At 44.8% G+C, this 24,098-nt stretch overlaps 1 protein-coding gene across 2 annotated transcripts in view; it reads left to right on the forward strand.

Annotated features, from left to right (window-relative positions):
* kcnh5b (potassium voltage-gated channel, subfamily H (eag-related), member 5b) overlaps positions 1-24,098 on the forward strand; it is a 196,240-nt gene that overhangs the window by 60,315 nt on the left and 111,827 nt on the right. For both annotated transcript variants that reach the window (XM_032500626.1, XM_032500627.1), the window contains exons 7-8: positions 5,374-5,531; positions 7,358-7,629. In XM_032500626.1, the coding sequence (XP_032356517.1) occupies positions 5,374-5,531; positions 7,358-7,629 (430 nt within the window). The remainder of the gene's footprint in view (positions 1-5,373; positions 5,532-7,357; positions 7,630-24,098) is intronic.

Below are 24,098 nucleotides of genomic sequence, written 5' to 3' on the forward strand. Positions count from 1 at the left end.
GATATTCAGTTTCCTCTCACAGAGGAGAGAAGACACTAGAACATATTTCCATTTAATAAGCTGACAGTTGTACTTTTTTTTTGTTGGACAGAGAAATGGGACAGGCGGAGAAGAACAGGCTACCAGCTGAGTAATGGCTTGGTCTCTGCAGCTCTAACCCTGGCTGGAGTTTCACCCACAGGGTGACATCAGGTCTCACTGTGGAGCTCAGGTCTGTTCCTGGGCTTATAGGCTCAGAGGTGGAAGCGGTGGAGCTGGTTTACAGCTGAAGATGGTGCGGTGGAGGGTGGAAGTGCAGCCCTCCTCCTCCCGCTTCATTACATAACACCATAGCCTCCTCATCAGATAACTTTGCAGCCTTTCATCCACATTTTGTCTCCCCATTCTCCAAAAATGAGACTTTATTTTTGTGATGTTGGTAAATACGCGTTGGCCCCGGCTGCTCCCGCCGCTCGCCTTTGTTAATGCCGTTGAAACGGATGGTGCAGAGTGTGCCGACGCCTCGGGCCCCTCTGCTCCTCTGGTTGAAAACAATCACGCTTGTTTATTCTGAGCCTGTTTCTCAGCTCAGCTGTGTTTGGATAGAAGAGCATATAAAGAGCCCGGCCTGGGGGGGGCACGGGTTGGACAGAAGGAAGTAATGGGACGGCAGGCTGGCAGTGGTGCTGGTGTGCGTGGGAATGAGATTTGTTTCGAGTCGTGTTGGCCAGCTGTTGACGTGTCCTGGTGAACGAGGGCCCCCAGGTGTTACGGGGGGTTACTCTTCACTGGTCTCTGTTTGGACACAGGTGGAAAGAGTACAATTATTGCTTCGATTTGCTTTTACTTAAGTACAAGTAAAATTACCGGTGTGAAAATCTACTGTACTAAGGAAAAAGTTACTTTTTAACAGATGGGGGGGAAATATACTTTTTTATATTTATACTTCATATATTAATACTTATTATACGTATTACATACAAATTTGTTGAGGGAAAGAAGCCAAAAAAATTACAGATTTAAACCACTTTTAAAAGTAAATGTACACAAAAATCTACTCAGCTACTGTAACTTGAGCAATTGTAACTTATCCGGTCACCGATTTAAATTGATTCAATATCGCAGTGCGTCACCTCCTCATTATTAATATATTGCTATGCACATAGTTTTCATCAACACTTTTCAAGCAGTCTGATGTAAAATGAACCCCCCCCCCCCCCTTTTATTGTATGATGTTCATTTGCTGCCTCGTGATAATGCACTGCCACAGAGTCTCTGCGTTACGTCATTGCACAACTAAAACAACGCGTCGCTTGTATTTCAAGTAACACGTTTGTTTTCGCTCCCAAATGCGATGATGATGATGATGCTGCGGTGAACACCCTGAACACTGCTCTACAACGTGGGAAGCCAAAAGAACCTGTCAACTCTGCAGACGTGAGACATACGCCACGCAAGAGTAAGAAAGAGCACACCCCCACCACCGGGTCTATGCAAGCGTACCACAGCTATGGCTGTAAGGATCGTTGATTTGCGAGGATGTTGTTGTCTTGGAGACGTATATATGAAGAGTAAGCAGAAGAAGACCACCGCCCCATCTTTTGAAAAGAGGCCCGAGATAAACCTTGATTGGCCGTCGTAGAAGCAGCCCCTATTCTGAACAAATGTCCTGAATAATGCTGGGCGGATATCCGATCATGTAAACTAACTCCAAACGATGAATCCACCAACCGTTTTATCAAACAGTCGGGTTTCAAATTCTTCTATGTGTGATGACGTTTCTGCCCCCCGAACCCAACCTGGCTGTTGGTTCCACAGGAGCCAAGCATGATAGCCAAAGGCTCTGGCTGATCCCAACCTACTTTTAGAGACTCTAGGAACCACAAGTAGCTCTGAATTCTGGGAGTGTAGTGCTCTAGTGCTTCAATAAGAGCTCTTCTAGATATGTTGGTGCCAGACCATTTAGCGTTGTAGGACAGGAGAAGGATTTGTAGATCATCCAGGATTTACATCTATAACGCATGCTTGAAGGTTAGCTACTGACTGGTTTCGTAGGGCTTGATTGGCCAGTTAATTTGGGTGTCATTGGCGTAACGGCCAGAGTAATTGAGTTTCCTATGATCTAATGCCTGCAACAGAAAAACAATATTAATACCTGCAAAAAAAAGACAGTTAACAAAAGTAATACAGTACACAAAATGTTAATTAATCATAGTTTAGTTATCCAGACATTTACCAAGACGTGGAGTGAGTCAGTCATACATTTATTCATTTATTCAAGTACCATTCAGTATTTATTTAACCTTTAATTCACTGTTTAAAACCCCGCATAATACTCTGAAGACATGAGGAGATGAACAGACCGTGAAGGGCACACCACCATCAGTTATCTGCATGCTACAACACTATTTTATGAAAGATTCCAGTTGAAGTTGCTGCCCGAGGTCCGGGCTCCCTAATTCAGCACTCCAGGAAATCAGCAATGTTCTGCTTTTGTATGATGATGGTGCTACTGCTAGCACAGTACCTACTGAGCTGCCTACCCAGCACACCAGAGGGAGGGACTTAAAATCCTCTCTTGAAGGTTATATTGTCAGGACAAGTGGTGAGGCGATACAGGAAAGTCACAAGGACATTTGCGGACTGCCAAAACGAAAGAACCAGAGAAGGAGCTTGAAGCATATCCTGTTCCTCCTGCAAAACGGTACCATTCGGGTCCATTTAGTTCTCTTGCAGCGTAACCTATGCATACCATGTATTGGTTAGCATATAAATGCTGCCGACTAGTCCATCACGCAGGTTGCATGTGAGAGAAGCTGCTTTACTTAAAATTAGGTGAAGACTAGGCTATGAAGCCCATGGAGTCAGGACAACTAGAGCTTTAATTGTAACGTGCATGGTGAAGGAATCACAGAATGTAGGTGACGAAGGAATCCTCACCTACAACAACACAGATAGAAAAAATGCTGAGCGTCTGCTTATGCTCCACAAGCAGCTGGTGCCATCGGCAATGTACCTGCAGCCCCATGACTGTCAAATAGTTCAATGAGCCTCTTTTTGGAAGAGTGGGAAACACTTACCTGCTTCTCTTCCTTCTTTGTAAAGTGATCAACCTATCCTGTGGAATAGTGATAGAATAAACTCCCCAGCTCAAACATTACATCATAAACCATGTAAAATAGGAAACTACAAAGAGAAGCCCAACTGTTGCTTTAAACATCCATAGCAGCTACTCCTCCGCCTATCATCAACATGCATAAAAATCAATAAAACCTGCAGTGGATTATAGACTGAGGATCCATACCAGGACTGCATGCCAAAGTATTAGTGCAAAAGATCCGCCACCCGCGAGGCAGAAGCCGCATGCTTAACCTGCAGCGTTAATAGAAAAGAAACAATGTCCCTGGCAGTCTCTATTATAGTTTTTGTTACTTCCAAGGAAAGACATCAGCTGCTACTATCACGAGACACGAGCCGTGAAAAGCAGGGTTGTGACTCTGTGATTGGCCCTTGCAATTTGTGTACGATTCCGATTGGTTAAGCAGGAAGGGGGACGCCTCCAACAGCTGATTGGAGTTGGGTAGAGTGTTGATTAAGAGGGAGGTCTTCCTGAGAGGATTTACACCGAGATACATTTCATAAGGAGAGACTAGCTGCAGAAATGTGACAATTATACACAGCATGATCAAATATACTTTTAGTAGGATAACAGCTGAATTGATTTAGGAGCGCATTGATTAAAAGTTAGGTTAGGGTGAAAGAATTTACGCCGAGCTACATTAGTCTGGAGTTATCTCAGGACACTAGACCACACTCCCAACAACAATCCCCCCCCCCCCCCCCCCAGAGCAAGCATTTGGTGGGACAGTGGCGAGAGGAACAGGCAGAACCTTGAGCCAGAGCAGGCTGTTGGTGGGCGCCATCTTGCTGACGGGGGGGGGGGGGGGGGCACCTAGGGACCGGCATGGCAATGGAGTAAAAGCAGAAAGATAAAAGATAAACTAGGAACAGGTGCATTCCAGCACAAGCAAGAAAAACCAACTCAAATTGAATAGTCTGCAAACACATGTGGGAAAATATTACTACTAATGAATAATTCCTATTCATTGATATTTTCTATTAAATGCTGTACAGCATAAAAATAAGGAAAATCAATCAATCTATCTCAGTTTGTAGAGCACCTTACAGGTTTAAAGACATAACAGTAACAACAGTTTGAGACCCGGCGCGTGACATAATAATCATCCAAATGACGAGGTATTAAAACAGGTTTAGAAGTTGCAGTCATAACAGCAGCCTAGTAGTAAAAAAGAGTGGAATAAAGAATTAAAGTTTAAAGAACTAGAGCAAATAGATCCAAACTTCCAGCGTACACAGGGCCGATTAGATTTGGATTGCGATTTTACAGCTTTACACCTGTCAGGTAACAGATGTGGCGTAGTCGGGTGTTATTACGCGTAGTCGGGTGTTATTACGCGTAGTCGGGTGTTATTACGCGTAGTCGGGTGTTACACATAGTCATCTATTATTACAAGTAGTTGTTGTGTTATTACACATAGTCATCTATTATTACAAGTAGTTGTTGTGTTATTACACATAGTCATCTATTATTACAAGTAGTTGTTGTGTTATAACACATAGTCATCTATTATTACAAGTAGTTGTTGTGTTATTACACATAGTCATCTATTATTACAAGTAGTTGTTGTGTTATTACAACAGAAACAAGGTGATAGGATAGGAGCTGCTGTGGGGGGGGGATGATCAGTTGTTGTCCAATGACAGCAACGGTTCCCTGTAGTACCTTCTCTGTCTCTCTCTCGTTATTCATTGTTTGTCCTCTTTCCTTTCTGTACACCGTCCCTCCCCACATTTCTTTCATTCTTCTCCATCTTCCTCTCCCACCTTCATCCCTCCCTCCATCTCTTCTTCCTCCCGCCCTTCTGCCCTCCATCCCTTCCTCCCCCACCTCCCTCCCCCTTTCTCTCCCGCCTCCCTTCATTCCTTCCTCTCCCTCATTCCTCCCTCCCTCCTCTCCCTCTGTCCACCCTCCCTTCTTCTCCCACCTTCCTTTCTCTCTTCCTCTCTCTCCCTCCCTCCCTCCCTTTACCGCCTTCCTTCTTCCCTCCCTCCCCTACTCTCCCTCATCCCTCCCTTTCTCCTCCTCCTTTCTCCTCCCATCCTCACTCCTTTCTCCCTCCCTTACTCTCCCACCTTCCTTCCTCCATTCCTGTCCTTCTTCCCTTTCTCCATCCCTCCCCTCCTCCCTCCTTTCATCTCCCTCATCCCTCCCTTCCTCTCCCTTCCTTCCTCCCTTCTTCCTTCCTCCCTTACTCTCCCTTCTTCCTTCCTCTCTTACTCTCCCACCTTCCTCCCTCCCTCCCTCCCCCTCAGGGCATCAGCAGCCTGTTCAGCTCCCTGAAGGTGGTCCGCCTGCTGCGTCTGGGCCGGGTGGCCCGGAAACTGGACCACTACCTGGAGTACGGCGCTGCGGTTCTGGTGCTGCTGGTCTGTGTGTTCGGACTGGTGGCCCACTGGCTAGCCTGCATCTGGTAAACACTTTTCCTCTCTCCTTTCTCCCAGCGTAGTGCCCCCCCCCACCCACACCTGTACTGTACATTACAAAGTTTCCTCCATACAGTATCAGGTGATATGCTAATTTGTTTCCCCCATAGCAAACATAATCCCTTTCCAAATCATTCCTTAACTGCAAATACTCAACAGCAATACTTTGATGCAGTACTGCTCCATTTGAGCTCCTTATTGCAGTTTTATGTCTCATACATTTTGAACAGAGCAGCTTAATTGCTTACCTCCAAAGCTGCATTCACTTCTCACATTAAGTGAAAAGTTACCGTAATAACTAAATATCAGCCTCTAAAATTTGCCCATGCTCCTCATTCTGCTCTGACATGAATAATTAAGGGTTTTCCTTAAGTAGACGTCATATTTGAGGCGTTAAGTTTGGATGTAGCGTACAGTATATGTTGAAGGATGTGCGTTTAAATAACTGAAGGATTACGGCATTTGTAATGTATTTAAAGGGAATTTTGTCCCCTAGTGACTACGGTTGGCATTCATGAAAAGCAGTTTTTATCTTTACCCCTGTCTCATTTCAGTTCTACTTCTATTTGTTGAGCCAATAGTTCTTTGGAAACTTCCCTGAACAATATTCAGATGCATATCTTGTGCAGGTTAAAACAGCCTCCCAGCAGTCTTTTCCTAAGCTCAGCCTACACATGAGTGATAGGAGTGGCTGTTGTTGGAAAAAACTGTAAAATGCAGTTGATGTTTTGCAGATGATTTAAGTTTTAAACATGTTTTTCTAATTAATATGTTGATAAAAAAAAAACATAATCCGGGCTTTGTGTTACGACCAAAAGGATTTTGTGGTTGCATATTGGTTGTCTATGAACATCATTTCATAGAGACATAGGCACTTTTTACTGTTGGTGACCATATGTGTGATAGTACCAGACACAGGCATTTAGCACAAAAAACATTGACTAATCTATACAAACTATGAGTCCATGATATCCCAATATAATAATACAATGCCAACTATTGTTCAGTCTGGGAACAACAAGCATTCTTAATCCCTCCTGGAATCTTGAGTTGGATATTACAGGATAACTACTGTTTTTTCTTCAACTTGGACCCTATGTTCCTAGGTTTTTGTGTCTAAGTGACTGATGGGAACAACGATCTGTGACATTGGTCCAGTATTAAGAGAGATCTCTGCAGTCAGCAGCAGAGAAACAAGCTACGATGGAAGTAGGAAAATTGTCCGGCTTGTATTTACCTTCCCAAAACTGCTGGTGTCGCCACTGCCAGGCTCTGATAAATATTTTAAAAGTGTCTGATAACATTATGGAAAGGATTCCTTGTTAAAGAGTAAGATCATTTTTTTAAACATAAAAACATCCACAAAATTGCATTTGCTGAACCCACCAGGCTCCATGTGAAGAAACAAATAATTGTAGCATTGTAACATACACGTCATTCAAAGTTGACAGACGCAAAATAAAACGATGAAAATATGTTGAGAAAATTAATTTACAATTTAAAGGCATAGAAAAACATGACGTTAACATCTCTTAATATACAAGGAACACAGAATAGAAAGGATAACTTAAATTGTATAAAGAAATATGTAAAAAATAAAGGCAAATAGAATAAAAATAAGAGTACTGAAAATAAACAATTTAATAGTAATCATAGTGAGTCTGACTTCTTTTGTAGTAGCTTTGTGGTCACTTAGACGCAAAAACACAGGAACATAGGGTCCAGGTTGAAAACCCCCAGAAATTTCCATTTAATCCACTATAACTTTTATCCAGAGCTCAGTCAGATGAAATTGAGATTATGTCGTCAACAGGTACAGCATCGGAGACTACGAGGTCATCGACGAGGCCACCAACACCATCAAGGTGGACAGCTGGCTCTACCAGCTGGCTCTGAGCATCGGATCGCCCTACCGCTACAACACCAGCGGCTCCGGCCAATGGGAGGGCGGCCCTGGCAAGGACTCTCTGTACATCACCTCTCTGTACTTCACCATGACCAGCCTGACCACCATCGGCTTCGGCAACATCGCCCCCACCAGCGACGGCGAGAAGATCTTCTCTGTGGCCATGATGATGGTGGGATGTAAGTATGGGGCACACCGCTGTGGGGGCAGCGCGCTGGGAGCCATGTTGTATCTGTTGTTGCAGTTTTGGGTCCTTATCACAGAATGAAATGGCACACCAGGCGGTTTGAGATGTTGCTCTAGTGGCTTGCAGGGGGTGTATACGGATAGAAAATCCACTCATGGAGTGCTGCTGGTGGAGTTTTTATGGTTTATTGATGTTTGAAGCAATGTGATGTGCTGTGTGAAAGTTTCACTCCTTTCTGGTTCTTGCCCTGTTAGAGGTGAAGCCGGAGCATTCCGATGGGGATTGGTTAGGCCAATACTTGTGGAAATTGACACAAAATGTAGTTAAATGTTCTTGGTTTCTTTATGATTCTGGTGACTTTGTGAGCTTTTATCTTGTACTTTTGTACACACTGAAAATTGCGTGTGGGCTTTGGACTAATTTACCGATATGCTTAACGATGCCTTTTACACTTTTATTTGACTGAAATGAACATTTTAGACTCCCCATGGTCTTCTGCTGGTGCCGTGTAGACCTAGACTACTTGGAAACTGTCCTGAAATACCTGCTGTTATGATTTGACGCTATAAATAAAATTGTATTGAATTAATATTGTATTTGCGTCAGGGTGACGGGTGGAAATAATTCCCTCTGCACAATTTGAATTGTGTAGGATACAGCGATCTTTTTGTATCTTTTATCTACAATGTTTAAAACAATGAACAATCGTGTTTTTTCAGTTGCAAAATGACTAGACTGAAGTATGGGATAAAGGAAAAACGCGACGTGTGCCGCCTTCTCGCTCTGATTGGATGCAGAAGCATACCGTGCACAAACAGCAAAGCAAGCGGGAAAGTCAAAGCCCAAGCCATGGTGAAACAGGAAATATTGTGAATTAGTCTGTGATACATTAACGTTAATAACACAAACGCACAGCCAGATGCCAGTAATGAAGACAACTCTCCACAGTTATGGAGGCTTGACTCTCTAAGATACTGTGATGCTTATTGGGATTAAATGAAATGTACCCAGAGTGGGTCAAACTGGCCAAGGTAAGGCGTAGTTCCTGTCTCCAGTGTTCCAGCAGAGAGGTTTCTTCCAAACTAAGTCACCTTGGGGAAGGCTGAGGCTTACGTGCATTGCCAGTTGCAGAAAGACACTTGTTCACAGTTAATTTGACTAATTTGAAGTCGGCACTTGATAATTTCATGAGCCAGTTTGTTTGTATTGATTTGTTTCCTCGGCCCGGGAAATGGACGATAGCCCTATTTGAATGCACATAACATTAATTTAATTCTTTTGCCCTCTCTACCTCTAGCAAGTAGCCTACGTTTCAATATAAACAGTATCAATCTACATCGCTTGATGATGATATTCTATATATCGCCTGTCTATCAATTGTATTCATGAGTAATAAACACAGAAAATATCTGACCCCAACTTTTCCCATTTTACCGGTAAAATGAAACCTTACAGATCACATGGCCGGGACAGGTTCCATTGATTGGTTCCCAATCCCATTGTGTCCTGCCGACTACCTACTACTGCTCCTGATATCTACGTCAACCGCTGCTCAAAGACGGCCTGCACCATTAAGCCTTATAAAATCGCGATTCACCCTGTTCACGATTTAACGACTTAGTTTTATTTTAATTTTCAATGATTTTGATTGTCATTTACTTTTCCGAGCCGACTGCATCACAAACACTGCTACTTTCTTCTGTGAGTTTTGAACATAGACTGTATAAAATCTCCCTTCTCTTCATGGAGGCCCATTGTTTCCAGGCTTGTGTTGATGAGCAATGTGCTATAGGTGCCAAAATAAATCTGTTTGGTACTGCCAATTAGTTTTGTTTTGTCTTGTCATGGTTCATGTGTGCAATACACATTACACTTTGTGACGCTATCAATTCAAAGCTAAAACAATCGTGATTGGTATTTGTCCCCTAATCTTGCAGGCCTAGACCCGACAGTTTGACACTTGGTTGCATGATTGATATCTCTTTGTGGATATAATGCGGCGGGTTTAATGGAGAGTGTAAGCTTGAGAATTGTTGTTCATTTGTTTTGACAGTGTTCAGAGGCTGCACACACATCTGCACAGCAGGCGACACCATACTGACAATGAAAGTCAGCCCAGTAATGGAAGACGGCGTATGACACACGTAGTTAACGGCAAACGGTGCTCCCTGTGGCTAGTGTGAGGCATCATCTGAAAAAATGAGGGAGGGAGAAGATTTTTTTTTTTATGCTTGAGAGTAGGTGAGGAAATACACACATAAATATTTTTGTAAAGTGTAATAAGCATGGATTTTAATGGTCTTACAAACAGGTCTTTGTCTTTGAAACACTTTGATATTTAGCATTTCAGGAGAATTGTTCACACGGTCACCCCCTCAGGCCTCATCACATCTTTCAGCTTAGCATGTGCCAGATATAACATTCCTTTGGCTTCCACCGTCTTTCTCTGAATACATCCCTGGCCTCTCCCCCGTCCTGTGCACAGGCACACCCAACAGTGTTGTTTGGCTCCGTCAGGTCCATTTGCAGAGCCAGGACTCTGTATGGAACATCGGATTTCTCTTCAGCACACACGCAAACAGAACAGACGGTTTATTGTATTTGTCCCGCATTGCCAGATGTCCACAGCGCTGCGGGATAGTTCTAGCTGCACCACAGATACATTCTGGGATAGAAGAAAGACGCTCTGGGTTGGTTTTGTTTCTAGAAACGAGCAAATGCCCTAAACATATTCTTTGTTAATCTCTACAATCATTCCCTGAAAGAACCAAGCAGACCGGCCTTCTTGCACTGTCCACATCTTCTTCTAAACTTGACATTTTCAGCGTGCAGCATGCTAGCTTGGAGGTTGTGGTTGTTTCCCAAAACAAACCGATTTTGATAGGGCAGCAGACAGATAGTGGACATGTGCAGGAGGTCAGGCTTTATCCTCAAAACGTACTTTCGTTGACTAGTATTGAATTGAACTCAATGTTGCAGGCTTGCAATAGACAACTTGTAGAGGAAGACAACACTTAACAATGCCAAAGAGAACAAAAATGCTGGAGCTGGAGGATTGGGGTCCACAGATGGTCAGAGCTGGAGGAACGGGGTCCACAGATGGTCAGAGCTGGAGGAACGGGGTCCACAGATGGCCAGAGCTGGAGGAACGGGTCCACAGATAGCCAGAGCTAGGAGGAACGGGTCCACAGATGCCAGAGCTGGAGGAACGAGTCCACAGATGTCAGAGCTGGAGGAACGGGTCCACAGATGGTCAGAGCTGGAGGAACGGGTCCACAGATGGCCAGAGCTGGAGGACGGGTCAACAGATAGCCAGAGCTAGGAGGAACGGGTCCACAGATGGTCAGAGCTAGGAGGAACGGGTCCACAGATGGTCAGAACTAGGAAGAACGAGTCCACAGATGGCTATAGCTGGAGGAACGGGGTCCACAGATGGTCAGAGCTGGAGGAACGGGTCCACAGATGGTCAGAGCTGGAGGAACGGGTCCACAGATGGTCAGAGCTGGAGGAACGGGGTCCACAGATGGTCAGAGCTGGAGGAACGGGGTCCACAGATGGCCAGAGCTTGAGGAACGGGTCCACAGATAGCCAGAACTAGGATGAACGGGTCCACAGATGGTCAGAGCTCGGAGGAACGGGTCCACAGATGGCTATAGCTGGAGGAACGGGGTCCACAGATGGTCAGAGCTGGAGGAACGGGTCCACAGATGGTCAGAGCTGGAGGAACGGGTCCACCGATGGCCAGAGCTGGACGAACGGGTCCACAGATGGTCATAATTGGAAAAACGGGTCCACAGATGGTCAGAGCTGGAGGAACGGGTCCATAGATGGTGAGAGCTGGAAAAACATGTCCACAGATGGTCAGAGCTGGACAAACGTGTCCACAGATGGTCAGAGCTGGACGAACGGGACCACAGATGGTCAGAGTTGGAGGAATGGGTCCACAGATGGCCAGAGCTGGAAAAACGTGTCCACAGATGGTCAGAGCTGGACGAACGGGACCACAGATGGTCAGAGTTGGAGGAATGGGTCCACAGATGGCCAGAGCTGGAAGAACGGTCCACAGATGGCCAGAGCTGGAGGAACGGGTCCACAGATGGCCAGAGCTGGAGGAACGGGTCCACAAATGGGTGCTTGAACAACGTGGTGCCTGGAGAGGCTTGTCAACGGTACAGTTACGTCTCCACGCCCTGGTAGTTCCCAAGGAGATGAATATAAATGACTTTGCATACTGGCCTTGGTGTTATCATGCAACGCAACCGCCTCTCTGTTGGAGCATGGACGATGTGTCAGGAACTGCCTGCAGATTTCTAAGCTAAGGTTGACAGTTTTTCACAATGAATTTTTTGACTGATTGGACTTATAGTCCGGAAAATACGGTAGTCTTTCTACCTGGTCCTTTTTATTTTACAGCAATCCACAGATGCACGAAAATGATGAATGATTTTGTAGCTAGAGGCGGGGGTCACTTGCTTTGTCTGAAGGGGTCAAGAGGAAATCTTATTTCTTCTTTTAACAGGTTTCTCCAAAAATACCTGGCTACTTAATGTTCATGTTCATATACTGATTACAAAACAAAAACATCTGTTGATCTTTGTGAAGATCTCTTTAGGCTCTGTGACTTTTTATTGCGTGACATTTCTACTACTTTTAATTACTGGTTTACTGTTATTGCACTAACGGAGCTTTTGTCGATCTAACGTTGCTTTCACATCTTCTCCAGTTTTGGATGTTGAGCAGCTTCCAGTGGGAGAAGATGGCACTAGTACCCATGATTGTGTTTTAAACAGTACTGTCAATTATCTTGTGGCCATGGTTTAAACACTGGGAGATTTGTTTTTACCGAAGCGGCACATTTCTTACAAAAACCTGGTAATTCTGCTGTCTCTGCTGACCTGCTTCTGTAACAAAGTCTATATCCTGAAGGAAAAGGTACTTCCAGGACATCAATTATTAAACTGTATGCACAGTCTGCAAAACAAAAAGTACAGATTCTTCCATAGAGTACCTCCTTATCTGCCAAGTGGTGCCTGGAGGCTTTAATGGCGGAATAACAAACAGAACGGCTGTGTTAATCTATTGTTATTAAGGTTAAAAGGATAAACTGTCTGCATCCCAAATTACTTCTGTCATGTTATTCTGCAGTATTTCATTTGGAAGATTCCCTTTGAATTTCTGTAATTGATAAAGTGTGTGTGTGTGTGTGTATGCTCTTTACATCCTGACTATTTAGCATTTCCGCCCTACCTCAGCCCGGGATCTTGGACCTGTCTTGTTTCTCGCAGTTGTTTGACCCGCTGACAGATTGTTTGTCAGTTTTCTTCCTTGCGTCTTCCTGCCTTTGGGCAGTGTATTTTAGGAGGAAGCCTATCAGAAGGAAAATATTCCCTCCCCTTATGCTTGGTGGCTTCTTTCAGTGGGTTTTTCCAAAAATACTTTGCTCAATATTTTAGACTGTCTTGTGTCTGCATTACATTCTGGTCTGTTTGCTGCACCCAACGCCGTCTAGACATAAGCAGCAGTGCAACCTGTGTACACCACAAGGTGGGGGCCAGCAGTATGCCCAGGAGTACACCAACAATCAATTTCTACCACGCCTAGCTGCCATGCACGAGACCGGAGTACGAGTCCTGTCACCACCTGCAATTAACTTGAGCTTTTTAATTACTGTAACCCGGGACCTCCGATTGGTGTTTTTTAGTTGCTGTTTACTTCTGCTGTCGGACTCAACTGTTAGAAGTCCGCCATGATGTGTTTGCTCTGTTATCTACAGGAAGAAACCGAACAACTTGTGAGTCCAGAAACAGAAGGCATTGGCTGTGCCAAGGCTTATTTTAAAAAGAAGTGTGTTGTCACATCTTTCCTTAAAGTGCTTGGCAGGAAACACCAGTGTTTCTCATGTTGTACAAATCTTCACGCCAATTTTCCGTTTGCCAGAACTCCAGTGGATCCTGGCCATGGGAGGGTTTACGATTTAGCCAGTTTTAAATCCCCGGGAAGCCTTCTTTTGATAACAGCCACTTGGTGAGAGCAGTTTTTTTTTTTAAATGGCCAAATTTAATTTTGGAACAACGGCGTTTTTGTGTCTTTGTCTCGGTCCGATCTGATTCTGCCTTGGAGGTTATTATTGGGGCCAGACAGAGCATCCCTGGGCTATCCTCCATATTGTTTGTTCCTGGCAGTGGGACTGTAAAGAGCCTCAGCTCGGTAGTAAACCATACAGACCCATGGAACTGTCCCCAGGGTCCGTTCTGTCTGGCTGTGACTGATTGTCTTGGCATGGCGGACCCTCACACAGGCTGTGTGGGCACTTTCCTGATCTCAGCTAGTGAGCAGAGAGACGGGGGGGGGGGGCATTACAAGTCATCACTTCTACTTTGTAGAGCTGCTGCAGAGAGGGAAGATAACTTGGTACCACTTGGAAAATATTATGGCTGTAATATTGCTGCTTTCCAGATCAGTTACCATAAAAGTGATAATGAGAACAAATTTTGGAGTTGTGAATAATAAGATAGGCTGCTGTTTATCCTCCTTCAGCGTGACATTTGCACTGTAATTCATCAGGAGAAGGCCATCTACTATTATACATTTGAGTCATTAATAACATCTCATGAGTTTCTCAGTCCTCTAAGAGGGACTTCCCAGGCTCTTCAAAAGTTTCAGGTCTGTTCTTCTAATGCAGAGTTGAGTGTGGTTGGAAGCGTTGCACCTGTAACACACCCTGCAGTGATGTCACACCCTGGAGTACGCGTACATCACTGCAGCAAGGTGAGGGTTAAACAACTGGAGGTTAGCAAAAAGCAAGTTGTTCTTTGTGGTAAGGGGAACTCTATACATTTTTATCGGGGAGTTCTCCAGAGAGAGCTACTCCAAATCTGTTGCCTCAAATGATGTCACTCGAGTCAGCGTTGGTCCGGTCGTGTTGGAAGCTTGCATACATCAGACCGGCAATACGTCATCCAAGGAAGGCTGTCATCAGCACGCCCCTTTCTGGGGGAAACAATCCCCCGCAACATGCTAAAAAAAGTTGTGTAGCGGGTTGATCAAGACTTTCAAACTGAGGTTTGAAAATACGTGAATATAACCGTCAGTGTGGCTATATGATGCTGGTAATACTGATGGAAAGCTAATGTTAGCGTAAGGGGGAGGCTGCCACAGTAAATATACAGCCTAGCGGCATCTGACTGTTGTCTCCAACTAAATCTCAGCCATATAGATTGAACAATTGGCTGTTAATAATGGGTTGATTATTCACAGACCCCACTCACTGACAGTAGGGATTTAATCAAATATGTATGTCCAGTTAAGAAATAGGTGTATAGACACTGTGTTGGGTCATTGATTTACTTGTACGGGGAAGACTAAGGAGACATGATGATCAACCTTAATGTATGACGGTATGACGAATGCTTAGGTTCAGACAAGCTCACAAAATAAGTATTGGACATGTGGACAAAACAAATTCGTACACTTTGTCAAGATTGCAATGACTTCTATGGAATCGTTGGTTTTCTATCCCCCCTGAAAGGGGCACTGCCTTGGTGTTTGGCGGAGTACCTGTACGTGCCGGTCTAATGTATTTGCCCCTATCTCTGTTGCATTGTGGGTAATGTAGGCTTTGACAAGGGGAGAATAAGGTACAGAATTTAAAAAAAAAAGATGTCTCTGGTTCTGCTCCGTCGTTTTTGATCATTTTGTCAAGACAGGCTGTCCCATAATGCAATGTCCTTTTGATTGATGGAAGTCAGGGCTGTTTGTACCAAAGGCACAGGCAAGATGGGCCGTCTATAACCTTCTGTCATTAAGTAGAATGACGTCAGGATCTGTCACCCTGCTCACCCCTGCCATCTGGGAGGAGATTCAGGACCGTAAAAAGTAACCCGGACTATAAAAAGCAGATGTATACATCTCCTAGTTATTTGTGTATTTACTACTGAGGCTGCTAACCTATCAAAAATGTGCAATATCTTTTTAGTTGTTATTCAACTGCCTTTTTTTTAATAAAATGTAATTGCTTGCTTTATTTGTTGTGAATTTTAATACTCAGGGAGAACCAAAACCCTTCCCATATCACTGTCATTAAAAACGTTTTTACTTTCTCTGCCTGCCTGCCTGCCTGCCTGCCTGCCTGCCTGCCTGCCTGCCTGTCTGTCTGTCTGCCTGTCTGTCTGCTGTTGCTGTCTGCCTGCTGCCTGTCTGCCTGTCTGCCTGCCTGCCTGCCTGCTGCCTGCCTGCCTGCCTGCGCTGCCTGTCTGTCTGCTGCCTGCCTGTCGCTGGCCTTTCTGTTTCTGCCTGCCTGCCTGCCTGCCTGCCTGTCTGTCCAGAAGACTCTTCCTCCTGTTAGTATGACGCAGGCTGATGTGTGACGCAGGCCCCTTCCGTCCCTCCCTCTGTCCGTCTCTCCCAGCTGTCCTCCCACTTGTCTTCCCCCCCGTTTGTCACTAGACGGTCCAGGATTAATGGGCCACTTAACTGTATCTGTAGCCGGCAGCAGAGACCTGAACCACTTTCCTGAACCGATGCACAGTCCCCCTCGCTAGTCCAAGGCACGAGATCACGTTCCACTCACAAGCAATCATTCAGAAGAAACACACAGAGTTCTAAAAAGGGACCAACCTGCATCCCTCTGGTCTAGTAAATGTATAAAACCATAAAACAGCACCGTTAGCGTAATAACCCATAATAGTTCCCATATCATTTTATTATATGTAATTACATAATAGCATTAGCGAGTTGTAGGATCATCTTTTTGTCTCATCCCACCCGCACCATGCATGCTCTCACCCCACACCTTCTACACATCATCAGTAATATTTAGGGCTTTCTCCCACTCAGACAAAGCAGCTTCCTACTGATATACCATTAGTCTTAATGGAACATAATAATTGACACGTCCATAAACAACGGGGCTTTCTTCCTCAGCTCGCATGACTTCTCTAGACAGTTTGCCAGAACAAACATTGTATTTCCCAAAACAAACATGCAACATTATTACACATCATTTCTGGAAAGTAACTGCAGTTATATCTTTTAATTGCTTTGCACATGTAGGATGTGGAGTCTCCAAAACATCCACAGAGCAGCAGCAACCTCAGTCTCAGAGCCTCAACCATAGTTACAAAATCAATATCTGTTTTTATCTTGCTAAACAAGGCACCACGCTGTTCACCATAAAACAGGACGGTATAGAAAACCCAATGAAAGTCATTTCAACATCACATGGGACAGATCCGTTTTCCCCTTTTCTACATCCAGTTTCAACAGTCAAAGGTAAAACCCCAGACATGGTCCAGGTCTTAGCCCCCCAGATCCTGTCTCAGGGTTCCCGGCTGTTTAAGCTCCACTTTGTCTAGTGAGCAGAGATCCCTTTAACCTTCTTGTTGGGACTAGAGACTGATTTATGGTTGTGTGGAGGCTCCACGCAGAGCTTTCACCGTAGCCTACGTAAGGGCCTGATGGGGCCTGATGGGGCGTCTGGGGCCATGTTGAAGTGTCCTTGGGCAAGACCCTGAACCCTGAGTTGCCCCCGATGCCGCCCCATTGGGGTGTAAACGTGTGTGAGTGTGTATCTGATGAGCAGGTGGAACCTTGTACGGCAGCCTCGGCCACAGTGTGTGAATGTGTGTGACGGTGGATGGTTCCTGTACTATGGAGAAGAGATTTGAGGAGTCGTTGAGACTAGAAAAGCACTATTTAACCCTTGAGTTACCCGTCGACCATGCAACTATTTATTGATTTTTTTGTTGTTTTTTTTCTACGTTCTGGTCATCATTTTCAACACTTTTGTTTTTGACGTTCTCACTTTTCCCCTCAACGTTTTTGAAGCTTTTTTCAACTTTCTTTTACCATTTCCTTTTTTTCAAATCGTATAAACTTGAATGAAACAACCAAATTCAATGAAAGTAGTGAACTGATCATTTACATTACTTGTGAAGAGCGTTGTAGGGAACCAGCCACGTTATTTCTTTTGACAATTTGGTTGCAAGAAACCCAAATTTCAGGTGGCATCCCTACATCTGCATCCGCCGCTAGTGCAGGCCGACCAGCAGATTTAAAGATTGCTCTTTAGTTTATCCATATTCTGTCTTTTCGAAATACTCAGGTGAGCTTTTGGTTGTGCAGCATGAAGCCACATTCACACACTGGCACTGAATACAAACATATTTTTAGAAGTTATAAAAAAAACTTCTCTCATTTGATTTTTTTGTTGCCCATTAAGTGGCGTACAAAAGCATTTTCTAGGGTGGGGGTACTTTTTAATTCCTCGTTATCTTTATTAAATAAACAGATCACAAATATTAAACTGACAAAGTATTTATTCAACACTGATGACATCCCAAAGTGTGTGTTTAGCAGATGAAGGAGCGCTCTCTTCTGACTGCAGACTGTAACAGGCGGTTAAGGGATAACAACGGATTCCAACGTGACACGATGTGTTTAGGGCCGGCTTCCTATAATCAGTGATTCTAAGATGACAAGGTTAGGGAACGCGCGGCTCACGCTGTCATCACAACTCTTCCCAGAGTGTATTCTTCACTGGTAACCTCACTACTTGTAGTTTGCCACGCATTATAACAGGCTGAGAGAATTCCTTTTCTGAACTCCTCCTTCTGTTTGTCCAGGTGAAAAACAAGACATTAAAGCTATCGCCAGAGAGAAGAGTAACTGCCAACCCCTTGGTGGCGCTGCTGTTGGTGATACAGAACAGAAAGGTGTGAAAATAATTTAATAGGACAGCCGGGTCACAGAGGTGAGGCGGGTTAACACCACAAAGTGATGGGGGAGAGCCGGCTGCAACTCAAAGAGAAGTGGTTTCTATGTTTTTTTGTTGATTTTTCTTTTTTTTTGTCTCTTTCAAGGTTGTTTTTGCTACGATTTCGGTTCATTTCTTTAGGCTATTTTTAGAAGGTATTTTTTGTAGGCTTTTTCTGACATTTGTCGTCTCTTTTTTTCACCTTTTTTTTGTTTTTGTTTCCAACGTTTTTTTTCTAAAATGTTTTTGTCACTTTTTTCAATACATGCATACATGTCCCGGCACCTTCCTAGAGACTTGGAGATTTCAACCCTCACCAAAGTTGAACCCAGATTTACACCCTTGATGCTGAGTATTGTTATTTCTTAATGAAACTAGAATATAAACTGCCATTCCATTTAAAAGTCCTTCATCTGGAGGTTAATCATTTTGTTCCACTAATGAAGATTATTTCAAGAGACGATCTCGACACAAGTAGCAAAAGAAACTCCGGTGGAACAAAACACTATTCTGAGACTCGACAGCCAATTAAATGACTCGAATGGCGAGATGGTGGGGTGAGGCAGTGCAGGAAGGGGGAAGGGAGAACCAAGGAAACGACGCTCACATGACAGGATCCAGCTCGCAGGGAGTTCCAGGAATTACCTGGGCATAAAAAGGTTTGGCGGCGCCAGTGATGCACGCAGCCGGGCGGAAGGATGCGGCCGATTTGGCCCGGGGAGTTCGGCGTGATGGCCGTGTATCCTAAGCGGAAGAGACTTCCCAGACTCAGCAGGAGGGGAACGAGAGGGGGGCAAGAGAGTGAAAGAAAGAAGGGAGCAGGGAAAGGAAAGCTCCCTTTTTTTTTCTTCTTTCCGACGCGCTCGTCGTTGGTGATTTAAAACCACGCGTGATGTGGTAAGTGCTCCAAGCGAGGACTCGCCTGGAGCTGCTTCCACCCAATTCCCAAGATGGGTTTGGGTTCCACTGAGTGGATTGGAATTGCCTCCCCCCCCCCACACACACACACACACACACACACACACACACACACACACACACACACACACACACACACACACACACTCCCCACTGCGATCTCAACTCTCCGCTGACGCCTGAGGGAGAGCAAGGTGAGAAGAGGGGAGGAGATGGAGGCTTTGAGCGGAGGAGGCGGGTTGATGGAAATGACGCCGGGGGGAAGGAGATAAGATGGTGGAGCCGGAGGGAAGGAGAAGTGAGGGAGAATGAAAGAAGAGGAGGATGGGAGGAAGCCGCTCTGGGTGTCGTTCTCCCCTCTGGCTTCTCAATGGAGATGCTCTGATTAGTTTGGAGAGCAAGAGAGAGAGAGAGAGAGAGAGAGAGAGAACTGGACAGGGAAAGAGTGGAAGAGAGAGACGCTGGACTGTGTGTGGCCTCTCTCTGACAGCAGCAACACTCTGGCCATTAGTCCACTAATCCATAAAGAGCCATCTTGCTCTCTCTCTGTCACTGTTTCTACTGTGTTCTGTCTTTCCCTCTCATTATCCCTGCTCCCACCGCCCCCCCCTCACTTTCTGTGATGCCCCCTCATTATTTCTTCCACCGTTTTTTCCGAGGCATTCCCTCATATCGGCCCAGCCGCTCTCTCTCTCTCTCTCTCTCTCTCTCTCTCTCTCTCTCTCTCAGCTCTCTCTCTGACTCATCAGGGTCAGGATTACTTTGTAATTGTTAAAAACATAGACGAATTGGAGATGATGTGTCCCTGAAATCCGATCCATCAATCATCGGGGGGGGGGGGGGGGGTCCTGTCCTGTTTGTGGTTTCTTTATTCAATTTTGCTGAACACCTCACAATGTTTGGTGAAGACAGCCACACCACAACACCATTTTTAGTCGTTTTATTTAGAACTCCCAAACTGAAAGAAGCATGTCAGAAAAAGCCGATGAATCATTATCTGAATACGATGGAGAGTTTCTGTGGATGTGAGACGGGATTTATTTCTATGAATACAGGTTTTGGTTTAACTCTGGAATATTGACATGGAAGTGGAGTACTGTGTTGTTGTGTTTTTAAACGTCAGGTCGACCAATCAGATTGCCTGGTCGGATATACTTGTTATATCTTGTAAGTGTGTACTTTTTAATTAAAAGGATAAGGCGGGTAATATTCAATATTTCTTTTATATTCCATGAACTGACCAGAAACCAAGTGCGTGTTTTTGTCCGTCTCCGTGCTTTGTGACTTCCTGTCTGGGCCCATTGGTTCCTGCTGAGCTGGTCATGGTAGTTTCTGACAAACAGACCGCAGGAAGTAGTGCATTTGTTGGGGACTATTTTAATTAGTCAGATTAATCAGATTAATCCCACATTTGGTGCTCTAGTGAGTATTTGTGGCAGCAGGAAGGTGTGTGTGGAATAAGTCAAAATCAACGGCAGTGTGTAATGAAAGATCATGTGACCCAGTGAAGGGTCATGTGACCCAGTGAAGGGTCATGTGACCCAGTGAGGACATTTTGCTGAGCATTTTTTTCAGCATTACGCTTCTCTACATTCATCCATCTCGTCCAATTTACCCCCGGTAGCTGTCCACTTCAGCTTCGATCCAGAGCAGTTTCCTCCCATCCCAGAATGCTGTGCGGACTAGCCAGACCTTCTTCCGCTGTGCTGTGGAGGAAGGTCTGGCAATGGAAGACTATCTCACTCCTCCCACATGTCCCCAGCTCGTCCAGGGATTAGTTGCAGTGACCTTCCGTGCCATTCTTCCTTCCTAAACTTTGTGAGCCTCCTTTGTGCCTCAGTACTCTGAAGTACGTGCTGATCCTCCTGGCTGGATGAGCAGTCATCGCTCTGTCCTCTGGAGGTTGCATTACCGCTCACAGTCTCGTAGTCTTATTGTCTTTAATCCCAGTGCCTTCCTCTCCTCAGCAGCGCTAGAAAGTCATGGCGTTACTCGTAACAGAATGCTAAACATGGCACCTTGGCAAACTGAATAATAGATGGAAAGAGAGGAGGATAATTTTCTTGCTTTCCTTGCAGTGTTTTCACCACAAGGTCTTTGAGCAAAGTGGCGGGTCTTGCACAGATCTTGTCACTGAGATGCTGCAGGACACACACTCGGATGTTATTCACCCTGCACACTCTGCCGTTCTGTCCTGCTGCATGTGCAGCCGAGTGTGCCATTCAGCGCCATCGTAGTGACTCAAGAAAACCACCAGGAAGCAAATGTAACCAGTGTAAGAAAAAGGTTCTAAACACTGAGATACCAGCAGGCTCTGTTTCTGTCTGTGTTTATACGAACCGAGATGGCTCATTCCTTGTCTGTGGATGCTTCAATGCAGAGCCGACAGAAACAGAGACGCATCAGAGGGAATGTTATGAACAGATTTGGGGTTCAACTGTAAACCATCAGCCATACCATTTGCTTAGTATTAGTATTTTAAAAGTCCTTTCAAATATGGCAGAGAAATGCACCCTTGTTTTCCGGTTTTCAGAAGAAGTAACCAGGGTTATAGATCTCAGCCAATGCTGGTTGTCTTGTAAAGGCAGGATACATTCATCACATTGATCAGGTATGTAGGTTCAGCTGGTCATCGCCCCCTAGCTAATCCATCTAGTCAAGGCGACTAATGAAACATAAACCACTGGACTCATACTCTGCTGGTCATCATGGAATGTGTCCCAGTTTCCCACTTGTGTGTACATCTTGGTCGATTCGACTATATGAGTTTACAGAGTCTGGACTGTCCTGTTTAAGGGGGTGGAGGGGGCCCGGGACCTTCTGAACTAGCGTAGGGTGTAGAGGAACCCTTGGTTACCCATGGTATTTGGTGGCCTTCATCACCAGGGTGAAAGTCCATTGGTTGGAGTTTTAGTGCCTTGTATGGATCATGCTTCAAAAGTCTGTTGTCAGATTCTAACTTAGCACACCTTCTTTAACTCTACGCCCTCCGTTTTTGATGAATTTATTTCCAAGCCAGAGCTCAGACACTCAAGTGACAATGCTCATTACAAAAAAAAAACCTGAACATAAAAAGGAATAATGTATGTGTGTTATAACAAGTAATGCACATACATTCCATATTTACATTCATGAATCAGTGTAGTTCTACAAAGGAAACTGTGAAATAACCTCTGTTGAGGTGGTAGTCGCCTGCAGTGGGCGTTTAAGGCCTAACTGGAGATCTGTGTAATTTCCTGGATGGATTGACTGACAAGACCTTTAACACTAGAACTGCCGGGATTCCATAACTACTAGAACTGCCGTGAGCGGTCATTTTGACCGCCAGATTCCAAACTCTATAATCTCTAATTAAAAATACCTAATTGTAATATCGATACATGTATTGTGTTAGAATATCTTTAGATAAACAAAATAACACCAAAATGTACAATTTAACAAGTTTAATTATACGTTTGAGTAGAAGGACTAATAGGTTACGTGTTTCATATCATGACATAGTAGCTAAACCGTAATTATTTCATAAAAAATATGGTATGGAAACAACAAATAGCATCTAAATGTAGCTCATTTGAACATGTATACCGTGTGCTAACCTGGCACTAACTCCGTTTTGGTGTCTGCTGTGGTGTGCAGCGCTGCTCGGACTGTGCGCCGCTGCTCTTTTTTCTCCATAAACTCCGCTCTCAGTTCAGTTGCTGTGGCAGTTTTACTGCTGGTGCACTATAACTTTTTTCTATACATTAAGATTATATTTTTAAACATATTTCTAACACAAATGACAAAGAAAATAGGCAAATTGTAAAAGCTGGAACCGTGCTGATAACAAAAAGAGCCAAGAACGAACCATGAAACAACTAATTACAAATACATGTGTCGGCTACATTTGCCTTTCAAACGCAGTCGACGCAGGTGACAGCTCGTCTTTTGACACAATTTCCACAGACGGGTTTGCGGCATGTGTTGCAGGTGTCTTGTGTCTTGTTCTGATTGCAGCTCCTCCTCACCTGGCACTGCCGGCGTTTTTGTGCCAGGTGCGGTGGTGGCTGTCGCTGCGGACCGGCACCGTGCGCTGCTGCCCTTTTCCCCTCTATGAACTCTGCTCTCAGCTCCTCTGCCAACTGCAGCAAAAACTTCCTTCTTGAAATCTTGCTGCCGGTGCACTCCTTGTATAGGACATGTGCATTTATTCCAGCCAGGTCGAGGATGTTATAAAATACAGCCACTGGCCATCTTCGTGTACCGCCTTTCACGGAGTACGCCTTCGCCATCTGATCCAGCACATCTACGCCGTATTTGGTGTTATTATAATAGGTCACAGACTCGGGTTTTGCCTTCGGTCCATCTGTTATTCCTACACTTGTGTGCACTGAGCTCAAAATGCAGACATTTTTTCTCGGCTTTCCCTGGTAAATGGTCAATGTCGCATTAGCACATTTCAGCACCTTTGTGCTGAACAGCTCTGCCTGCTCTTTTACAGAGGGAGGCAACTCGCGTTTTGCTTTGCCCAGGGTGCCAACCAGGCTGGTCTTTTTGGCCTGTAAGGCAGTGGCTAGTTTTAGTGAGGTGAAGAAATTATCAGTCGTAATGTTTCTTCCCTTCCCCAGAAACGGCTCCGCCAGTTTCAGCACCACACTCTCTCCCACAAGCTGACCTTTGCTCCGCGTCTCCTCTTTACCAAGATACGGAGCCCCATTCAGCATATATTTGGATTGCACATCCGCAGCCAGCCAAAATTTTATGCCGAATTTATCAGGCTTGTTCCCCATGTACTGAATGAATTTGCACCG

The sequence above is a fragment of the Etheostoma spectabile genome, chromosome 20 (assembly GCF_008692095.1).
Source record: "Etheostoma spectabile isolate EspeVRDwgs_2016 chromosome 20, UIUC_Espe_1.0, whole genome shotgun sequence".
NCBI classification, from domain to species: Eukaryota; Metazoa; Chordata; class Actinopteri; order Perciformes; family Percidae; genus Etheostoma; species Etheostoma spectabile.